This window comes from Lotus japonicus, chromosome 3 (genome assembly GCF_012489685.1).
Source record: "Lotus japonicus ecotype B-129 chromosome 3, LjGifu_v1.2".
In the NCBI taxonomy this organism is placed as follows: Eukaryota; Viridiplantae; Streptophyta; class Magnoliopsida; order Fabales; family Fabaceae; genus Lotus; species Lotus japonicus.
This window is the reverse complement of record NC_080043.1, coordinates 13,604,702-13,625,888: the sequence shown is the minus strand read 5'-3', so window position 1 is coordinate 13,625,888 and position 21,187 is coordinate 13,604,702. Positions and strand designations below refer to the sequence as shown.

Below are 21,187 nucleotides of genomic sequence, written 5' to 3'. Positions count from 1 at the left end.
ATTTGCTGAATATCATGATTTGATTTTGCTTCTCATATTTTAAACATTTTTTTGAATTGCTACGTGAGCATAGTTAGGATAATTGGAATATGAAACATTTAAACAAAAATGATACAGTATCAAGACTTTGATTTTACAAAAGAATCCTTTCAAATCAGGCAGTCTTGATCTTTGGACATGCATCAGCATGATATACTGTTCTGTCATTAATTAGTATATAATTGACTTTCCAACACCTCATCTTCTATTTCATTTTGTTGTGCTCAGGGGTCAGTACGTGTTTCAATTTTTAAAAGATAAATCTGGTACATGATTATATGAGTGATTAAACAATTGCAAATATTTCACATTCGGATTTCCATGCAAATTCCTGGTAGCATAGAATAGAAAATATATATCTTTTCCTTAGAACATAATGTTTCTTTAATTTTTTGCCAGGGTAAACATATCAGGTATATTGTACGACAAGTCCTCCCATGATGGGGGTCGGGTCAGGAACTCATTCATATTTCTGATAATGAGAAATTAAAAAGTCAATATATAGATTGTTTCTCATTTAAATTCTAATTAATTCAAAATAAATTTATTCTATTTTTCAAATTAAATTCTAACCTAATTTATTTTAATTATATTAGCATTTTTTAATTGTTTCACTTAATTGTTTTTACGGGATTGATTCACATAATTATATTCTAATTTAATTGTAACCAAAAAATTATTATTATTTAATTATTTCTAAATATATTTATTTTTAAAGTTAAATTATAAATTATTTATGATTTAAATTATAATTTTAAAACAAAATTATAATTAAATTTTATAAATTTATTTTAATTTCCAAATAATTTTCATTTTGTTGATTCTTTCTTATTATATTTACACTAAATTATAATTATAATTTAAATTAAATTGATTATTCTAAATTATATCTATGAATTATGTTAATTTCTAAATTTACAAATTAAATTATTTAATTTAGTTTCATTGATTTAATTTTGGAATAAGTTAATAGTTTTAATTTTCTTTCCGATGTTAAAAAATTTAATAGTGTTAATTTAATTTGAAAATACTTTTAGTCTATTTTTTTGTGTGTAAGACATGTGTCCTCCTTTAGAGACAATCATGTTCGAGCTAGGAACATCCACATCATATATGATGGGGTTAACTCTCCCAGCCGGGTTTTTCCATTCACAAGACTCGAACCCAAACTCTTGCTTAAGGGGAATCAAGTAATGACCACTTGAACCATCATTCTTACGCTTAATTGGGACGTTTGATACACCAAATTCTTAGAGAAGCTAATGGCCTTGCGGATTGCCTTGCCAATTTGGGTGCTCGTTTGTAGTGTGACATTACTAGTCTTGATGTTCCCCCAAATGTTGTTGTGCCTTTTTGTTTGGGGATATTTTAGCTATTGTTCTTTAATCGTTTGTTAGATTTCTCATTCACCAAAAAAAATCCAAATAAAAAAATTTCCCTCAAAAAAGTATCATATGTCTCACGCACATTAAAGGGAAATATTTTCCTTTCAACTAACAATAATAATCAATTCAAAAAATCAATTAAATAAGAATATTTAATCAAGATAAATCACACATAATAATATATAGATAATATTAGGATAACGTCAAATTACTTAAATGCCCTTAATCACATTTCTAGGGTCTTACAATTTATTAGCGAGGGTGGCATGGTTCACCCATCCCTTGGGCTTGATGCAGTACAAGGCAACTTCCTCACTTGGCTCGGGGATTGTTGTGAGAATAAGGATGCTAAGAGCTTGGCTTGTCTTTTTCAAGCGATGTGGGCCATTTGGAAGGCTTGGAACACCAATCTGTTTGAAATCAGTTACTTGAGCCTGAAATAATTATGATTTCTCCTATGCAATGGTTGAAGGAATCGGCATGGAAATCCCCCATGGAAGGTCAAATAAAGATTAATATATACGCTGGTTGGACAGGTCTGAGCTCTACTGGCTTTAGCTTCATTGCAAGGGCACATGTTGCTTCTATGGTGGTGGCTGCTACGCACCTTGAAAGCTCTCGAATGGATCCAACAGTGGCGGAAGCTATGGCGCTTAGATGGAGCCTTGCCATGATCAATGAGTAAGGGATGGACAATGCGGTGTTGGTCAGATTCGTTGGCCGTGGCAGGGCATTAGAATCAAAATCTTGTAATCCCGCTATTATGCCTATCATCCATGATTGTTGTCATCTAGCTGCTTCCTTTACCGAGCATACATTACTCATTTCTTATTTATGTTGGAAAGTTACAGTGGGGAAAGGTGAACAATTTGCTTCTCGTATCGACGAATGTGAAGAGATGTCAACCAGCAACCGCAAATATCGTCAACCGAATTAAGGGGAATGAGGGACCAAGGTTCTATAAAGTGGATTCTTCTGCCTTTTAATATAACACTCAGTATTTGAATTTCTCTATATTTTATATTCCAGGTTTTCCCTATAGTGATGCTTAACTTTGACATTCAAAGTTTGCATTTCTATTAGACCCACTTGGGCATCCAAGTTTGCCTCACAATGTTACATGTCTCTTATAACTTTTTGCTCTACATTGTCACAATAGAACCAATCTATGAGTTCTTCAAGTTTCCAAGAGCGTCCCACTCAGAGGGCATTTGAGACATTCCTATGTCCCACCAAGTTCTAAGGTGTTATAATGTAATTGAGCCCTAAGCCCTAATAGTTGGAGCAATCATTTGCCTTGACTCATCTCGAAGCAATCTTTGGGTCTAAATTATCTTATCTTATAATTTGATTACCTTTGAGTATTTTTTTGAGTCATTCTTTAGTTTTAGAGTTTACTCTTCCTTTTGGGTTACTTCGTAACAATCTTATTCCTTGAAATTCATTCATCTTTCCATATTTTGCATTGTTTTGTTTTAACTTATCGGATTTTAAAACTTGAAATGCAAATCTATATTAAAAATATCAGGTTCTAAAATCTAGAAGGCAAATTAGTGTTTACATTTCTAGGATCAATAAATAAGAACTGAAAATCTTTATGTCTACGTTTTCAGGTTTCCGAATGGATTGAAGCTTGTCTTCCAAAAATCGCAAAATCCAAAACACATATAACACGTTTTATAATCTCATGTTTTAAGATCTCGGAGCACGTCATTTTGTATTTTGAAAATTACACCTCTCGAGACGTAAAACAATGAAATACATTTTGAGTTTTAGATCTCGTAAACAAATGAAATAAGTTACGATGCGGGCTTTATGTCGCGGAACATTAAGTGAGGACATTTTAGTATTTTACTACAAATTGGGTGATGATGGAGAATTAGGTTTGGTACCCCATCTATTGAGTTTCGCACCCCACTTTATTTAATATGGTATTTAAAGTTCCGTATTTAATACGAATAATACAGAACTTAAAAAACCGTACTGTATTTAAGCATATGTGGTACATTTTCAACCATTCATTGCATAAAAAAAATACGGATAAATTCCGTATTGAATACGGAAATTTAATTCCCGTATTGAATAAAGTGGGGTGCCAAACCCAATAGGTGGGGTGGCAAACCCAATTCCCGTGATGATGGTGTTAAATTGAACCGGGTGGTTTAGGCCAATCTCTCCTCTCACTTGGCCTGTTCCGTGCCGCTGGTGTGTCATCACTCACCAGAATCGCCGGTGTCGCCTCTCCGTTCCGCCGCCAGTCTCTCAACTCTGACGGTGAGTCTCCTCCATCGTTTCGCTCCCTCGATATTTCCCTCTCAAAACTTCAAAGCTCTCATAATCATCACTGTTTCTATGAATTGTTATCAACAGGGGCGGACCCACATTAGACTGAGGGGGTTCAGTTGAACCCCCTGAAAGAAAAAAAATTCTACTGACCCCCTTGTACAATTATTTTTTTGAACCCCTGAAAATTTTAATTTGCACCCAGACCCTCTCTCTCACACTAACTACTCAGCTCTAACCCTCTAGGTCAAGCACGCACACACGCACCAGTGCACCACCGGCCACCATCACGGCACCAGTCAGCACCACGCTACTGCTCCACACAATATACCAGCCGCGCCTCTACCTAAATCTAACTCTCTCAATCAAAACTCTGTCTTTTTGTCTCTAACTTTTCATCGGGTTTCCCCATTCACCAGCTCGATCCATAGGTTCGTTCTCCTGGTCCTCTTTGTTACTCTATTTCTCAATTCTCTCTGTTTTTCAGCTTTTGATTTGAGTACATAGCTATGGAATTCTGCGATTCGCATTCCGCTTTCTGGGTAATCGATTTTTGCTGTTTTAGAATTGGGATTTTGGGGTGTGTGTTTGGATTGGGCTTGTTTGTTGGGGAATCTTGGAGAGGGATTTGCAGTGGGCGGTGGCTCCTGTGTTGATGAGGATTTTATGGTTTATTTTGTATTCGTGAGAAAGTTGAAATTTTTCATGGGATTGAATAATGAATATTATATGCGTATTGTATGCATTGAGGGAATAGTGAAGGTTCATGGGATTGAATAATGAATATTATAGAAATGCTTCTGTTTTTAGGGAAGAAGCTGTGAATCCAGTGGAAATTTTTGAACTGGTAAAGGTGAAGGCTTGGACCTGGTTACGTGCAAAAAATAGTAGCTTTATTCATTCTTTTGCTGAATGGCTTAATGAACCTATGGAATGCATTGATGATACTTAAAGTATTTGGTTGAAGGTATGGATGAAGGTCCTGAGTGTGGATTAAAGCTAAAAAGTAAAAAGGGTGCATGTGTATACTCTGTGTTCGAATGGCTGCAGAATTTGAAGGAGAGCATAACTCAGATTTGATGTGGGTTCACATACTGCAGTTATTTGGCAGGTTGTAGAGAGGATCAAAGTGTTGGCTGCAGGGTGTGTTTTATTGTCATGATGCCATTGAATTTTATATGGCTGGTTAGGTTGTGATATTAATTATAGTGCACGAAGTGGTGGTATGCACGGTAGGGACTTGCTATTGTGTCTGCATAAGTATTAAGGTGGTTTTCTTGCAAGGTGCTGTTTAGGCAATAAGTTTTGTTTGTGGTGGAATTAAATTCAGCTATGAATTGACACCAATTTATGACGATTACACTCAAATGGAGATGGCTACTGCTACTTATACTATAATGGAAGGAGCACCGAAGAGGGGAGCTGATTTAGTGCAGGTCTTTTACTGCACATTGTTTTAATTTGTGAGGCAGGTTCTTCCTTTGGATATATTCTGGCTGAAGGCATTTGGGCAGTGGAGTGTTGGAGGAGGCTAATTCTCTTATCTGCTTTTATTCCTTCTTGGTGGTTACCTTAGATTTTAGAAATTGGTACTTTTTCCTTTACTAGGTTTTCCCGGGGGTTTTTCCTAGTAAGGTTTTAATGAGGTTTTTTTCTAAAGTCTTTCCTTGAAGAAGATGGTGGGATATCATTAGTATATGGTTCATGTATTGCTGTATTTTTTGTCGCACTTATCTTATTTCCTTCATTTCCTTACTTGTATTTTGTTCTCTTGGCTTCTTCCGTTCTTGTTATTACCTGGTTCAATTTAAGGTAAGTCTATAAACTGTTTGGTATACCGATGTGTTCATTTGAAAAATTTGAACCCCCTGACCCTGGGGTCCTGGATCCGCCACTGGTTATCAATTGTCTCAGTAAATGTCTATGTCAATCTGTTATAGCTTTCCACATGATTTCGTTTTTGGAACATTTAGGATTTTGAAAGGAATTGACTAATTTGTTAGTATTAGTGTTAAGGATTAACTAAAACCTAGAATGGCTAAATTGCTTTAAACCAGAATGATTAGTTTAGTTTATATTAACCAAGTTGCATTAATCTCTGGTTTCACTAATCATTTGAAGTTCTTCACTCCTTACTGTTACCAATGTCTTTTATTTAGCTTTCTTGTTCTACCTTGCAATGTTATCAAATACGGTGCTATAGCGTAGTGCTCTGAGGGCTCATCGCTATTTGCTATTTGCTGCTCTGAGGGATTGACCTAGCGGATTTTTGCCTTTCTGCTATTTTCCGCTATTAATAATGCTGCTACCTTGTGCTTGAATTGAGTCATCGACGTTAATTTCCCGTATTGTTGTTAAATGGAATTTTGGTTATGGGGTTTTCATGGCCACACTAATTATCTGCTTAACGGGCATTTCCATGAAATGAGCTTAAACACTTTCCCAAGAAAATTTGGTTTGGTATAAAGTTTGATTTTCAATTAGATTGATAATTTGATTCACCAGGCTGTGGCTATGCTTTTAGTTGTAATTTCAGCTTTTGTTTCTTATAGTATTTTGTTACATTTTGATGGATATGTAGGTTGGAATTTTGTTCTCCTGAAAGAAAATTATGATTTGCTGCATAGAATTGTTTTGTCAATTGTAAATGCCTCAATTTCATTCTCATAACTAGATAGCTGCAAAAAAACACCTTATTGGAAGAGAAGACGTTCTATGAAATTTTGGTCTATGTTATGTGCCAATTTGTAATTTTCTACCTCTAGTTTTCTATCATTTGTGGCTGAAGTTATTTATAACATTTATCGCACATGCATGTTGGCCCTGTGTGTTTTATGTAGGCTGGGCTAACCTCTATAACCCATGATTTATCAATTTTGACCCTTATTGTCTCCAGTGCTACACATAAGCTGTTCATGCACCTTTTTCTTCCAATTCCTCTGTATAGATGCCTCGTTACAAAGATGAGTCCCCTGCGGTTTGCGTCTACACGGTCTGTGATGAATCCAGGTCAGCTCCTTCTATTACCCATCAAATTGATGATTTCATCAGTTTTATATATTGCTTGGTTTTCATATCAGTGTTTGGAACCTTATTGAATTGTGTTTTTTTTTGGAGTGTACAGATATTTGATTGTGCGGAATGTTCCAGCATTAGGTTGCGGAGATGATTTGAGGCAATTGTTTTCATCCTATGGAGAGATTGAGGAGTAAGTCTATTTAATGACTTTGCAGAGTGCGCCTTTATTCTCCTTGTTTTTCTCAAATAGCTTCATTCTTTAGGTGTCACCCAATGGATGCAGAGGATTGTGAGCCCTTCACCGATGTCTATTGGATTAAATTCCGCCTTTTCAACAATGCCAGGTCTTCCCTTGCTTCTACATGAAGTAGTTATATTATGAATTTGGGTGTAGGGTTTATTATGTTTGAACAGCCTAAGGATGCTTAACAAAATGATTTATTTCTTATAGATTTTATATGAAGTTATTCTTTATTTTGTTACAATTATAAAGCACCTGTAATTCTTTTTTATTCAAAAGTTACATAAAGTAGCTTCTAAAAATAATGAGAAATCTAGTTTTTCTTTAGATTCTGGTTTCCTTTTTAAGAAAGTCAAAACAAACACACTCAATTTTTAAGTGAATTTTTCATGAAGAAGCCTATAACAAAAGTTATCAGGATTGTGAAATCAGTTAGCAGTTAGTTATTATTATTAGAATTAGTATGGTTTTCTGTTAGTTTTAGTCGTGAACTATATATATGCATCACAAGTAATAGAATGAAAATATGTTTCTTCCTTTTCACTCTCCATCTTAACATGGTATCAGAAGTGAGTTGATATTCTTCTCTGCATGCTCTTTCCACCTATAATTTTCAGGTTTGCAAAAAGAAAACTGGATGATTTTGTTTTCCTTGGGAACCGACTGCAGGTTTCATATGCTCCCCATTTTGAGAGTCTCTCAGACACAAAGGATAAATTAGAGGGAAGAAGAAGGGAGGTTTTAGCACGTTTGAACCGTAAGTTAAAGCTTATTTTTAAACATTGGCAGTTAGGCATGCTATATAAGACTAACTATTAATGCTTGATAAGTGAATTATGGTAATGGCATTTTATCAACTTATTTAATGTATTCCCTAAACCCCATGCTATTAGCTAGAAGACCTCAAGTGACTGCAGCCTCAGGATCTAGGCCTTCGATTACCTCAAAGACCACTTCCCTATCAGAAAATTTAGATCATACTGAAAGGTAATTTTATTTTTCCAAATGCACAACAGTTCCTTGCTTCCACCTGAAGCTAAGGCATTGCGGATAAATGATTCTTTTCTTGACCATAGGGATCTAGCATTTGAAGGAAGGTCGCACAACGGTAATCTTCAAAAAAGAACAGTTTCTTCTAATGAGGTTAGTCACTTCCTCGAATTGGTGGAGATATTTTGGGTGGGAATGAACAAAATTCTTCCTTGCAATAAATGTTGCTAGAATATGTCTTAAGACGTCCTGAATTTAATTTAGACGAGAACCAATTGGAAGAAACATGTATTCACTAGTATTATCTAAATGTTCAACTATTTTCATATCTATGATGGTAATTCTTGTTTCACAGTTGTAATGTTTGTTGCAATCTGTTAGGACATGGATTGGTGGATTTGATATAGAAATTTCCCATGTTATTAGACATATTTATTTTTTTATTTATCTGGAATGTTATGTGGAAAGAAAAAGTGTTATTTGATTTTTCATCTATTACCTCAGTCTCATACTAACATGTCCTATAAACAGGATTATTTTGCTTCCCATTCCATGAATCAAACAGTAAAGGTTGTCCGCGATAAGCTCGATAAGGTGATTATTCTATTTCAGAATATCTTTTGAAATATTTTATGAGTGTGTTGAACTTTGAATCAATTTCTCCTTCCCATCTAGATTCAATCCAGTGGAGAGCATCTACAGGATGGACCTGTATCAAAGAAATCAAGAGTTGATAATAGGAGGAGGATTTAATATATGTGAAGTTAGAGTTGTATACAATTATGATCTTTTTTTCAGTCTCAATTTGTTGTAAATTGATAAGATGTGTTTTTATAGGACTCAAATCAAGTACGTGGAATAGCTGATTCACCATATCTTCAATGAAAATTCTGATTTTTATTATTTTCAGGGCTTAGGGAAATATCATAACTGATGATCATATTATGATGGTTGTGTTAAATATTTTAGTAGTTTACGTACCACACAAGTTATGCAAGTGCATATATACATAAATATGCAAGTGCATATATACATAAATATTTGTAAATACAAAATTTCAAGTGATTGATGCTTTTTCCTCTGTTTTAACTTATTGGCTGCTATTTTCGTTAATAAGTACAATGATAAGAGAAAGTCTCTTTTATATTTTTCTGCAAGTTTTATGGAAGATTTAACTTTATTCAGTTTTCCCTCGATTGAGGGGAGAAAATGATTGTTAGTGTTAGTGTAAGTTGTTCAACAATTTCAGAATATGAAATCACGTAGAGGACAACTATTACTTGTATAATTTCTTATGTATAAATATATTAAAGTGGTTTATAATTATATTAAAGTGGTTTATAATTATATTTTTATTGATGTGTTCATTTGAAAAATTTGAACCCCTAACCTCGGGTCCTGGATCCGCCACTGAAGTTGATTGCAATGTGTTAAAAATATGGCAAAACTATGGACGGTGGATTAGAGCATGTTTTGTGAATGTGACACATGTGTTTGCATATTGGAAAAGAGAATTTGGAATTCTTTAGATTAAGGAGATAGATATAAAAAGGGGTCTCAACACAACTTCAGATTTCAGAAAGTGAGTGAAGCTTCCTAGAGTCTTTGTTTGCTCTGTTCTTATACTCCTGTATTAGAGTGTTGTGAGGAGTAGTTCAAATAAATAACTTTGGGTGTACTGGGGTTGTGGGTGAATGAGAATATTTGTTTGTTGTAACAATTTTCACATAGTGTTATTCTCTGGTTGTCGGTTTAGATAACGTCTGTGGTTTTTCTGTAGATTTAGAGTTTCCACGTTATTTCCTTGTGTTGTGATTGTGTTCTTATTTTTCTTCAGTACCACTGTTTCCCAACAGTGGTATCAGAGCTTCAATTCGAGGAGATATCACAATTTTGTAATATTGTACAGATACTGAAGAAGGGTGACCTATCCAGATACTATGTCTTACTCAAGTGGAATGAAGTTTGACATAGAGAAGTTTGATGGAAAAATCAACTTTGGCCTGTGAAAAGTACAAGTAAAGGATGTGTTGATACAATCAGGATTACACAAGGCGCTGAAAGGAAACACTTCAAACATGGAGGCGTACGAGTGAGAGGAATTGGATTTGAGAGCTGCAAGTGCAATTCGTCTGTGTTTGGCAAAGAATTTTCTTGCAAATATGCTGAATCTGACATCAGCCAAGGGACTCTGGGAGAAGCTTGAAGGGTTGTATCAGATAAAGTGTATCTCAAATCGGTTGTTGCTGAAGGAGCAATTCCACAATCTGCGCATGGATGAAGGTACCAAAATCTCTTATCATCTCTGTACTTTGAATAATATTATCTCCGAGCTGGAATCTATTGAAGTAAAAGTTTATGATGAAGATAAAGCGTTAAGGCTCATATTGTCGCTTCCATCTTCTATGTACATCTGAAACCTGTTTTGATGTATGGGAATGCAACTTTGAGTTTTGAAGAAGTTTCAAGTAAAATTATTTTTGAAGAAAAGAGAATGAAAAACAATGAAACTTCCTCATCAAACTCGGTGTGGCGAACTATAAGTGGGGCTAATGTGAAGAAGATCCATGCAAAGAATCTAGCATACTGGAAGTGTGGAAAGTCTGGGCATGTGAAGAGAAATTGTCTAGGTGGAGCAGTATCTGAAAAGACTCTGGTAAGTACTAGCAATGTCTCCCTTGTTTTTGGAGAAGATGGTGATCTCATCTAGAAGATAAAGTTTATCCTTATGGTATTTCCGCTATACCATGAAAAATGACAAGTTATTGCTAGCGGATTCAGAACAGCACACGAGCATTGGTTGACATTGATGCAAGGTGTGTGGTGAGGTGTGTCGATGGCTGAAGAACCTGAAAGCCAACACGAGAGTTCTACACTATAGAAAGAATCAAGAAGTGGTGTACCCTCTCCACGTTTGTATTGAATGTTGATCCTTTATGTGAGTCTTTCACCTCTATATCAGTAGTTCTTAATCATGTATCAGTAGTTCTTAATCATGGACAATTGAAGTCAAAAAATTAGGAAAGGTGTCGTGACATGTAGATAAGTAGATTTCAGTCATCCTATAAAAGGAATGAAAATGTCATAAAATAAAATATGTATAACAAATGATGTTTTGTATATTGATTATTGACATTTGACAGTATTATAATAATAATAATAATAATAATAAAAAAAAAAAAAACTCTGAAGCGGAGGACATTGGGATCCAGATCTTCTTGGAGAATTCCCTGAGGAGGGAACGTGGGGAGGCTACTAGCAATACATTTGGTTGCATCAAAGTAAGATTGGTTCACTATATACCCTCTTCCTTCTTGCACATCATTGTTCACTTTCTCTAGAGTTGTTCCTAACAAATGATTACCCTCCTTGGTTAATGCCTCAAATTTCTCTGTCTTCATCCTCCAGCTACCATTTCTTAAATTGAAGCTGTAAAGAGGAAAGAACCGTTGGCCATATAAAGCCAAAAACTCTATGCAGCTCAAAATGTACTCAAAATCCTCTTCACTCATGTAATATGGAAAACTAACTCGGGTCCATCCAGGTTTTACTCCAATATAGCCCTGCACAAATGTAATAAACAACTTTAGTTGTCAAGGAAAATGCTCTGGCACTGAATTTCACTAACATAGAACTGTTTGGATGCAGACAAAAAAGCACTTAGTGTTTTTCTAGTAAATAATATTTGATAAGTGATATTTAGTCAGTATCCAACAAACAGGGTCATAATAACGTGTAAAAATGATGGTGGAGGAATTTTGACCTCTTGAACTGAAGATCTTATAGCAAGTGTTTGAGACTTGTTGATGTTCAGCAAATCATGGCCATAAGGTCCAGCACAAGCACAACCACCTCCAGCTTGGATGCCAAAGATGTCATTGAGTAGTGCTGCCACAAAAGGACCATGAAGTGGCTTGCCTCTTTGGTTCCCCATTTCTTGCCACAACTTAAGTTCATGGCTATCTCCATCACACTCATTGGTGGTAGAGTAGATGAGGAAAGATAATATAGCTTGTCTCTTGGCTTTTAAGTTTCCCAGAACCTTAATGTTGGGGTTGGTGGCAAGCCTCTGAAGTGCCTTGTTAATGTAAAGTTGTTCCCTCTTTTCAATCTCTTCATAGCCTATGTACCCTTTCACCCAGAATGCCAAAGCTGCTCTCACTGTTTGGATTATTGGAGGTGTGCCCCCATTTTCCCTATCCTCAATATTCTCCAAGTATAGTGTATCCTGTATAAATGACACAGAGTTAACTGATTAATATGTGCAAGCATGCACCTTCTAGATTTTTTAAAATGTACCTATATACTATATACTTCTCTGCATTTTCATAATTTCCAACAAGAGAATAGCAATTTAATACCTTTTCATTGAAGCTGTAGACATAAGTGACAGTTCCACCGCCACAAGTGGATGGAGTAGGTGAAGATCTTAACTGATATAAGGCTTTGTTCATGACTCATGAGGAGCACTCGAGGAGAGTCAGGACCACCAAGAAACTTATGTGGACTCAGGAGCGCAGTATCATAGCCATCTCTCTGCCCTGACCTCATGTCAATCTCCACATATATATGGACCACTACACAAACAAAGAAAAACCATCACCATGTTTTCAAATTTCATGCACCTTATGAAACTTCTTTACATTAACAGCCAATCATATAATGCCACATTTACTGATGTGGCGATCAATAATTAGATGTCTGTGTAAGGAAATTCTACCACGCTAAATTCATTTCACAACACATAAACTCATACACATGTCAACAATTCTAACCATGTACCTTGCTGCAAAATCAAAGCATGAAAACCCTTTGTACTGGTGAAGAAGCCTAGCAATAGCTCTTGTATCTGAGTATATTCCAGTGACATTGCTGCAAGCAGAGAAAGATCCCAAGAAAGGTCGATTCGAATGCTTAAAGGCTTCAAGTTGCAACTTCAGAGCTTCCAAATCCAGCAACCCCTGGTCATCTAGGCCAATCTCTATCACCGCGGCAAGGCTTTGCCGCCACGAAAGGAGGTTGGAATGGTGTTCATGGGGTCCAACAAAAACCACCCATCTCTCTTCTTTGTTGAGGCTCTTCAAAAGCCTCTCCCTCGTGATTGATGGCACAGCTATTCCCATCACTTCTTGCAGCCTCTTGATGGCTGCAGTTGTGCCTGAACCACAGAAGATGATTGCGTCATTTTCTCCACCACCTAAGCATTTCTTAATGTACTCAGTTGCTTCATGTAGCATTTTTGTTGTTCTGCTTCCCACATAACTGTCACAAGTGTGAGTGTTACCTACACAGGTAATAACAAGGGTCAAAGCTATGCTCTGACCTTTGAATTTTGTAGTGTCTTGTCTTCTATAATTTGCTTGACCAATCTAGAAGATTTTCAAGGAATCAAAAACTACCAAGTTGTGAAGTTGCAAATTGTCGATAAAATTTTGTTATGTCAATTAAAAAAACATAAGTGAGTCAGCTGAAAACTGATATAATAGCTTTTAATTGACGTGTCAAAATTTTACTTGTGAGATAAAAAATGAGACAACATTTGTGAAAAAGAAAATTCAATCTATCTTGGAAAATGCCAGGTAATAGTCATCAGAGCACATAATATAGATCATTATAAGGTGTGATGTCAAGTAAAGTACCATAGAAAGGAAGAAGATGGTCGATGATGAAATTTTCATTGTAGTGAAGGCTACGGCCAAAAGCAGTGTGATCAGCATAGAGAAGTTTTCTTCTTCCAAATGGAGAATCAAACTCTGCATGGTGACCTATGATCTGGGACCTCAACCATGAAAGCTTTTCCTCCACAGATTCATTACAGGGCAGACCCATTTCCACGAGCTTCTTGAAGGATTCAGGGAGGTAACAAAAGTCATTAGATGTCTCTGATATGCTTGTTTTTGTTTCAACTCCAACCTCATTGCTTGTCTTGTTCTGGTTCTGAGCTATGCATGGCTCAACTAATAACACTGTTTTCTCTGCGAATAAGGGATGTTCCACCTCCATCAACAAGAATTGAATATAGTGATGTATGATTTTGTTTATGTAACGGAATGAGAAAATAGATGACATTTTTAAGACAAGGGTGAAAATTTTGGTCATTTATAAATTGATGAAGAGTTGATATATATTTTTCCAGTGGGATGTATATTATGTGCCGGACAAAACCAGTTGGTACTATTTTATTGAGCATACATCCAATTCAGGTTGCTCTCTATGGTGGTGTGCCAAACGTTGTTTTTGAACTTCTATGCTTCCCTTTAAATCTCAACATGGTATATTCTATAATTCTACACTTAAATTTGTGCACTTTCCGTGTATTTGATTTTGGGTTCAAGTTTCTTATTAACAAAAACTTGTGTGCATATAAGAAACTACGCGCTCTTTCATCCTACCCAATTCACCCACAAGTTTGATGAGGTTGGCATCTGGGTGGACCCACAGAAACTTGAGGTAATGTCGGTTGATTAAAGGACTGAGGAAAAGTCTATCTTACTTTAGTCTCATTATATTAACCATGCTGGCAGCATCTTTTTCTATTTTTCTTTTTTCAATTTGGATTCATGTATATAGGAAGAATAGCCTGCATTCAGAGATACAGAAATAATATCATATCATTCATTTATCTCTCATTTTTACCTAATCTCACAAAATGGAGGTGGAATTGATATATCAACTAAACATTATTCATAATAGAAACAAACATTTTTTTGTCAAATATTTGTAAGATTAAGGCATAAGTCCAGTCAAACAACACATATTGATATAACAAAGTCATAGGACTCAAACTTGGAAAATAACACTTCCACACAACACACAAAGAAACACTACGGCTATGTTTGGTTGGGTGAAAAAAAAGGGAAGGAAAGAAAACACGGAAACCGATGCATGAATTTAGACTAATTCATGCATCGGTTTCCGTGTTTTCTTTCCTCCCATTTTCTTTCCACCCAACCAAACATAGCCTACAGTTCAAGCTAGCATACTATAAGCCAACAACATGATGTGGCAAGAACCTAGCAACATGGTAGAGAGAAAATAGATAAACCACCAAAAGCACACACCTATGAAATTAAAATACATCGGTAAGTTGAGTGCTTCAAAACCTCATATTGCAAGCATACGAGAAACAAAAACGTAACATAACTCGCATGCTTGCTACCTTGGGCCGCTCAGAAGAAAGCCCTAAGCCCAAACAAAACCACCAATAAAAACACAGAAGCGCGAAAATTTCCTTCCCCCACTCTTAACTCTTTGCATTCTTCTCTATGTACACTCTAGGGCTGAGCATGATTATTTGACCCGACTTAACCGAGTCCAAAACAGCATGAACGGGCGGGGCGGATCGGATGTATCAGATCGGGTTAAGCTGCTATGGTTCCAAATGGGTAAAAACGGTCAGATTCGGGTTGAATATTTAAAAATCGTCAAAACTCGAACCGACTTGAGGTATCAATTATTTTATTTACCCATGATGTGCCAGCTTTATTATGACTGTCACACTAGGCTGTGACTATGATCATTGATCAGTGTGATACTGTGATGAGGCTTGAGAGCCATCAACCTTTTTCTGCCACAAGCTAGCAAGCTACATATAGCTTCAACTTTTTGTCATACTAGCCTTTCATTCACGTGACTTTGCAAAGAAATAAAGAGGTATGATAAAATAAACAAACTCTTATCTTCTTCACACACCAGCCCAAGTAACCACAACCTCCTTCTCAATTCTCATCATCTGAAGCTACCACAACCATCACCTCTTCTCTCCCACAAACCAGCCCAAATACCCACTTGCTCATAAACCACCACCGTTCGCAGCAGAAACCTCCACGTCCGACCACCGTTCTTCTTGCACAGCCACCCATGTTCACAAAGCTTTATAAGAGCTTGTGTTTCATGTCGCGGCGGTCGTGCAGTGTTATCACCACTAGAGATCGTAAAGATCTCATCTTGCAAGGTTTTTTCGTTCTAAGATGCTTAACAATGGTGTTTCCTAGACGAGGCAAGTGTGGAAATAGAGTCGTGAAGGGAAGAGTAGATGTGGCCAGGGAGAGGAAGGGGGAAGAAGGAGAAGAATGGTGTACCCGTACTAACCGACCCGCATAACCCGCTCATCGATTCAACCCGCACCCAAGATATCTGAGGCTTCCACGGTCGGTAACAGTTTGATATATGTCTGGTTCAAACCCGTCCAAACCCGGTGTGTGCCACCCGAGTCCGCCCGATGCTCAGCCCTTAACACTCACTGTCTTTTCACTCCAAACCCTAATTAGTTGAAACCGACCGCACGCGAGAGAGAAATGAAGTTGGAACGGCTAAGATAAGGTGTGTCACGAGGACAAACCCATCTTCTCCATTGATTTCCACCCTCCCTCGCCACCGCCGGCGCCGATTTCAACAACAACCTTTCTTATCATAGCTCCGCCGTCAATGTCATTCTCTTCTTCCGCACCTTTCTGAAGGTAACTGCTTCTTCTGTGCTCCAGCTGGTTTAATCGTCCAAAACTGGAAACGGAGTGGTAGTACCTTGATGTTGAGATCGGCGCCGGCGGTGGCGGAGGGAGGGTGGAAATCAATGGAGAAGATGGGTTTGCCCTCGTGACACCTTATCTTAACCGTTTCAAACTTCATTTCTCTCTCGTGCGGTCTTTTCGGTTTGAACTAATTAGGGTTTGGAGTGGAAAGACAGCGAGTGTACATAGAGAAGAATGCGAAGAGTCAAGAGTGGGGGAAGGGAATTTTCGCGCTTCTGTGTTTTAATTGGCGGTATTGTTTGGGCTTAGGGCTTTTCTTATCATAGCTCCGCCGTCAATGTCATTCGCTTATCAACAACCTTTCTTATCATAGCTCCGCCGTCAATGTCATTCGCTTCTCTTCTTCCGGTAACTGCTTCTCTCATCTGCGCCTGTAAAATTGATCACGATTTCACATAATTCTCTGTTGGTTGAAGAATTGTTGTTTGTTTGCATTAGTGCACTATGAGTAACTGTTTAGATCTTTTCTGTACATATTTGATTTTAGTTATTTGTATTAACGGGAATGTTGCCATTGTTCTTCAACAAGAAAAGTAGTGATGATTTGTGTTGCCAAATTATAATTTAGCTGGTGATGCTTTGTGTTGTTTAGAGTAACTTAACAACTCTCATTTTGAATGTTGCAGGGTAACTGCTAGCTTCTGGTGCTGAGGGTATGATCTTGATTGTCACTGTTGAATGTGTTTAACAGTTTTTAGTTTTTAGCTTCAGCTAAAATAAGGGATCAACTAGCTTCTGCTAGTTTTTAGTTTTTACATTCGACAGATACTGGTCATAGATGGAAGGTTTTTAAGACGTTACGGTATTGCCTTTGCTCTGATTAACCAATTAGCCATTACTTGCATTTTTATAATTTTAAAGTAAATATAATGGAAAAAAATGGAAGTATGATTGTTAATTGAATCTGAATGACAAACTTTGGTTAATAACATTCATAAAGACCAAGCAGACTTTTAAATATTCGTTTTGACATTATGTTTTCACTGTATCAATTTCCTGGTGACATTAGATTTTTTTTTTGTGCATTAGATCTCATCTCAAGGGCATTATGGACCTCGAGTGGTCTCCGGATGGCGCATATCTCATATCTGGATCAGTTGATAATTGTTGCATTATATGGGATATAAACAAAGGTAAGAAAGACAACACATAACTATTTTGATATGCTACCAATGTGGTACATGGCAGTTGATATGCTGTGATTATGCCAATTGACATGCTTGGTTTATATTCTTATATCACTTGATCCATGTGTGTCAGGAACTAACCTTCAGACACTAGAGTCCCATGCACACTATGTTCAGGGGGTTGCTTGGGACCCTCTAGGGAAGTATGTTATATCTCTTAGTTCTGACCGGACATGCCGAGTTTACATTAATAAGCCTCATAAATCAAAGGGCATTGAGAAGGCCGATTATGTTTGCCAGCATCTTATATCCAAACCATTATTGAAGATTTCTAAGGTTAGCATGTAGGTGTCATTTTTATTTATTTTCATCGTAGATGGTTGTTACATACCTGAACATTAGGCATAATTTTTGTAATGCAGTAGACTAAATATCATATCTTCCATGATAAGACATTACCATCTTTCTTCAGAAGATTAGCCTGGTCTCCTGATGGTTCATTTCTAATTGTGCCTGCAGGTATGTACTTGTGCAGGAGTTTGATCTTTGATTCAATTAATCTTGCTTTTAGCACTTGTGAATGAACTTTTGTAACAGCACGTACTATGTAGAGATTCTTTTAGAATTAGGCCAGTGCTTGAAGCTTTCTTAGTCTATCATTTTTCACCCTCTTCTTATATTAACTTTTTCGAATCCTGTTCTCTTTAGTTGCTGAGTAACTCTTTCCTCACAAATGGCCTGACCCCATTTTTTCCCCAGCAGTGGTCTACCACCATGAAACAAAAACTTCAAATCAATGTATATATATTTCAGTTTCCTGGATTTCATATATACACTATGCATTACATAAGTACAAACAAGTTTAATACCTTATCTACATGAAACTTTCTTTCTGTTCAGTCAACAACTCAGAAGTTGAAAGGAAAGGAAGGAAAGACACTTGAAAGGAAGCTAAGGAAAATCAAATGTTGACTTGACGAGACCGACACCAAAATGCAGTGCCTCCGCTGTGGCCTCGAGCAACAGCTATTTCCTCATCAACATAAAACCAGATAAAAAAAGGACTCTTGGTATTTGGTTCTGCGTCTTCCTTTTTTCCTAGGCTGATCTGTAGAGGTTTCAGAGGTCCAATTTTTATTCGAAGGTTCTCAAAAATGAAAGCCAGTATTCTGTTTTTCCATGAAAGTCTCCCTTCAAATGTTAATTGTCCAATCGGTCCAAGATATACACCATTTTCGATCCTCTTTGCGTAAGAATTCATGAAGACAATTTAATACTCAAACTGATATAAGCAATCAGAAAACTGCTTGAGCTTATTTTAGACATTATTTGATGATACGGTATAACATTTACAAACAGTGAAACAAACTGCAGTAATACAACCATGCTTGCATGAGAAGGGGTAAAGAGGAAATCAAGAAACTATTTCAGAGGCCTTATCAACTCAAACTCAAAACAATGTTTCCTGATTGAGGTGGATATGCAGAAGGGTCCTCACAAGTCACTGAAAATAGATGAGGACTGATTTACCTGGCTTCATTTTAAGTGGCTAATAAAAAACAAAGCAACGGTTAATTTTCAGTTTTTCACCCGAACTTTTGCAACACTGTTAAGATGATAAAAGTAATTACATTACAATATTCAATGTAAAGTTAATAGTTCTCTCTCTTGTCCTCAATGACTGAAAATATGTTTTTGGTTTTGAAAAATAAAAACATTTAAATTGGCTCCCAAACTGAGAAAGGAATGGGAATCTGATAGTACCCAGCCAAATCTGTTAGTATTTCAATGATAGAACCCTAATTCCTAAATAGGAATTGAGGAAGATACAAGAGAGATACCAAACACTCTTCCTAACCCAGAAAGAGACCCAATGCTCTCCCTAAACCCTAATACCAAAATGAATCCAAAGATACCCATAGTCTCTCTAACACCCTTATTTATAGACTCACTCTCAAATTAACTCCCACCCCCAACTAACTATCTATTAGTCACTAACCGTGAGTACCTATCAGAATCCATTCCTCTTCAAAGGATATGATTTAATGATGTCTTTGCCCCAAGTAGCCCATGTGCTTTTATGTTTCAAGAGCTGAGCAAAACAAATGATGTGACTATTGACATCAGATATGCTTCGAAGCAAAAAGACAAATAATAGAACCATGCTTGACATCAGATCCAAACTAATAATTTCATAGTCAGTAACGAACGTTGAAGTTTAATTTGGAAATAAGTTTATAGAGGACAGAACAATACAATCATGTACAAAGAAGCAGCTGGTCCATCAATTTTACAAAATAAAAACAACAACAACAAAAGCCTTATCCCACTAAGTGAGGTCGGCTATAGGGATCACACTACGCCATTGAGCTCGATCAAAATCAAGTTAACAAAAAAAAAGTCCAAATCACATGACTTTGGATGAAGTTCCAGAAAGTGTTAGAAAATGGGAACAAGGGTAGTAACGCAACCTTTATTCTTTAGAAGCTTTTCTTTACATTAATCAAATGTTTCTATATCATCATCTCTCTTGCTTCTCCGGCTAGAAACAACTTAAGTTCAAAAACTCAACAAGACAACAACACAAGATTGAAAGCTTCTCAAATAGGAAAATGACTGATTCTCTTAATCTTTTCACTATAAATTGGACTCTGTATAAAGAATGTAATATGGATAGCATCACACGAAAGAGACTTACAGCAGCATTGAACCTATGAACAGCAGTGAGAGGGAAATATCCACCGCCTTTTAATTGTTTCTAGAATCCAGCACCATAATCATAGTAAGTATAAATATCTAATGCTAAGTAACTAATAATCATAACAATAACAGGAAATAAAATTATAGCTAAAAGAAGAAGAATGACAGCAAAAAATGATGGAAACATGTCAACCTTTGCAGTAAAAATTAGCATCCAGGTCCTCCCAGGGGATTCCTTTCCACCAAGGGTGTCAAGAAAACCAGAAGGATCAAGTTTGGCTTTCTCAATGACAGACAGTGCAGAAAGAACCTCCTCAGCTGCTACCTCTCTTGTCTTAGCTGCATTTTTTAACACTTCCACACTTTCTTCTAATATATAATTTTGAGGCTTATCAAACAGATAATGGCCATATACACAACTTGTGTTATCTCACCAACCATGTTCCCAGTCATTTGGATATTAGCTTTCATTTGATTGTACAATTACAAATAGGGTTGAAGGTTTTTATTTAGATAATATAAAAAATAAAACAATTGATAATTATATGCGTAGTTTTGCAATGGAAAATAAATCCGTCAGTATATTGCGACGGAAATCAAATCCATCACTATAATTTGTGGTCGATAGTCGATACAATAACTTCGAAAAAATACTACGAATAATTAACACATGCATTTTTTTGTCAAGAGTAATGTTTTATTGGACAACCCAATAACCCACGACATGCACTACTAGCGTGTTATCTGTTTATCTTTTTTTTTGGTCAATTGTTATCTGTTTATCTTAACTGCCTTTTATTTCACAAATTGTTTTATATTATAAACCAGAGTTTTTTATTGGTTATTGAAGGGTCGTGCAGTGTGTAGTGCTAT

At 36.4% G+C, this 21,187-nt stretch overlaps 2 protein-coding genes and 1 pseudogene across 8 annotated transcripts; 2 read left to right on the top strand and 1 right to left on the bottom strand.

The window, feature by feature from the left end:
* The first annotated feature begins 3,918 nt into the window (after window positions 1-3,918).
* LOC130748093 (uncharacterized) lies at window positions 3,919-8,859 on the top strand. Of its 4 annotated transcripts, none has more exons than XM_057601193.1 (9): window positions 3,919-4,138; window positions 6,655-6,716; window positions 6,832-6,915; window positions 6,989-7,069; window positions 7,584-7,723; window positions 7,860-7,953; window positions 8,043-8,109; window positions 8,488-8,550; window positions 8,632-8,859. In XM_057601193.1, exons 2-9 carry the CDS (start codon window positions 6,655-6,657, stop codon window positions 8,707-8,709), a joined length of 669 nt encoding a protein of 222 aa, XP_057457176.1. In that variant the 5' UTR covers window positions 3,919-4,138; the 3' UTR covers window positions 8,710-8,859. The 4 variants fall into 4 exon arrangements, with proteins under 4 accessions (XP_057457176.1, XP_057457178.1, XP_057457177.1 ...); XM_057601195.1 differs by having other exon boundaries at window positions 3,920-4,138; window positions 4,675-6,716; XM_057601194.1 differs by having other exon boundaries at window positions 3,920-4,138; window positions 4,518-6,716.
* A 1,019-nt stretch (window positions 8,860-9,878) lies between these two features.
* Window positions 9,879-14,038, bottom strand: LOC130748376 (uncharacterized; annotated as a pseudogene).
* Window positions 14,039-15,594: 1,556 nt separating this feature from the next.
* On the top strand, window positions 15,595-18,930 carry LOC130748685 (chromatin assembly factor 1 subunit FAS2-like). 4 transcript variants are annotated; one of them, XR_009022760.1, is made up of 6 exons: window positions 15,598-16,835; window positions 17,114-17,140; window positions 17,517-17,620; window positions 17,748-17,950; window positions 18,037-18,133; window positions 18,515-18,930. XR_009022760.1 is itself a non-coding variant. In XM_057601926.1 (5 exons), exons 3-5 carry the CDS (start codon window positions 17,536-17,538, stop codon window positions 18,584-18,586), a joined length of 360 nt encoding a protein of 119 aa, XP_057457909.1. In that variant the 5' UTR covers window positions 15,595-16,835; window positions 17,114-17,289; window positions 17,517-17,535; the 3' UTR covers window positions 18,587-18,930. The 4 variants fall into 4 exon arrangements, 3 of the variants coding, with proteins under 3 accessions (XP_057457909.1, XP_057457908.1, XP_057457910.1); XM_057601926.1 differs by lacking the exon at window positions 18,037-18,133 and having other exon boundaries at window positions 15,595-16,835; window positions 17,114-17,289; XM_057601925.1 differs by lacking the exon at window positions 18,037-18,133 and having other exon boundaries at window positions 15,599-16,835.
* Window positions 18,931-21,187: the final 2,257 nt, after the last annotated feature.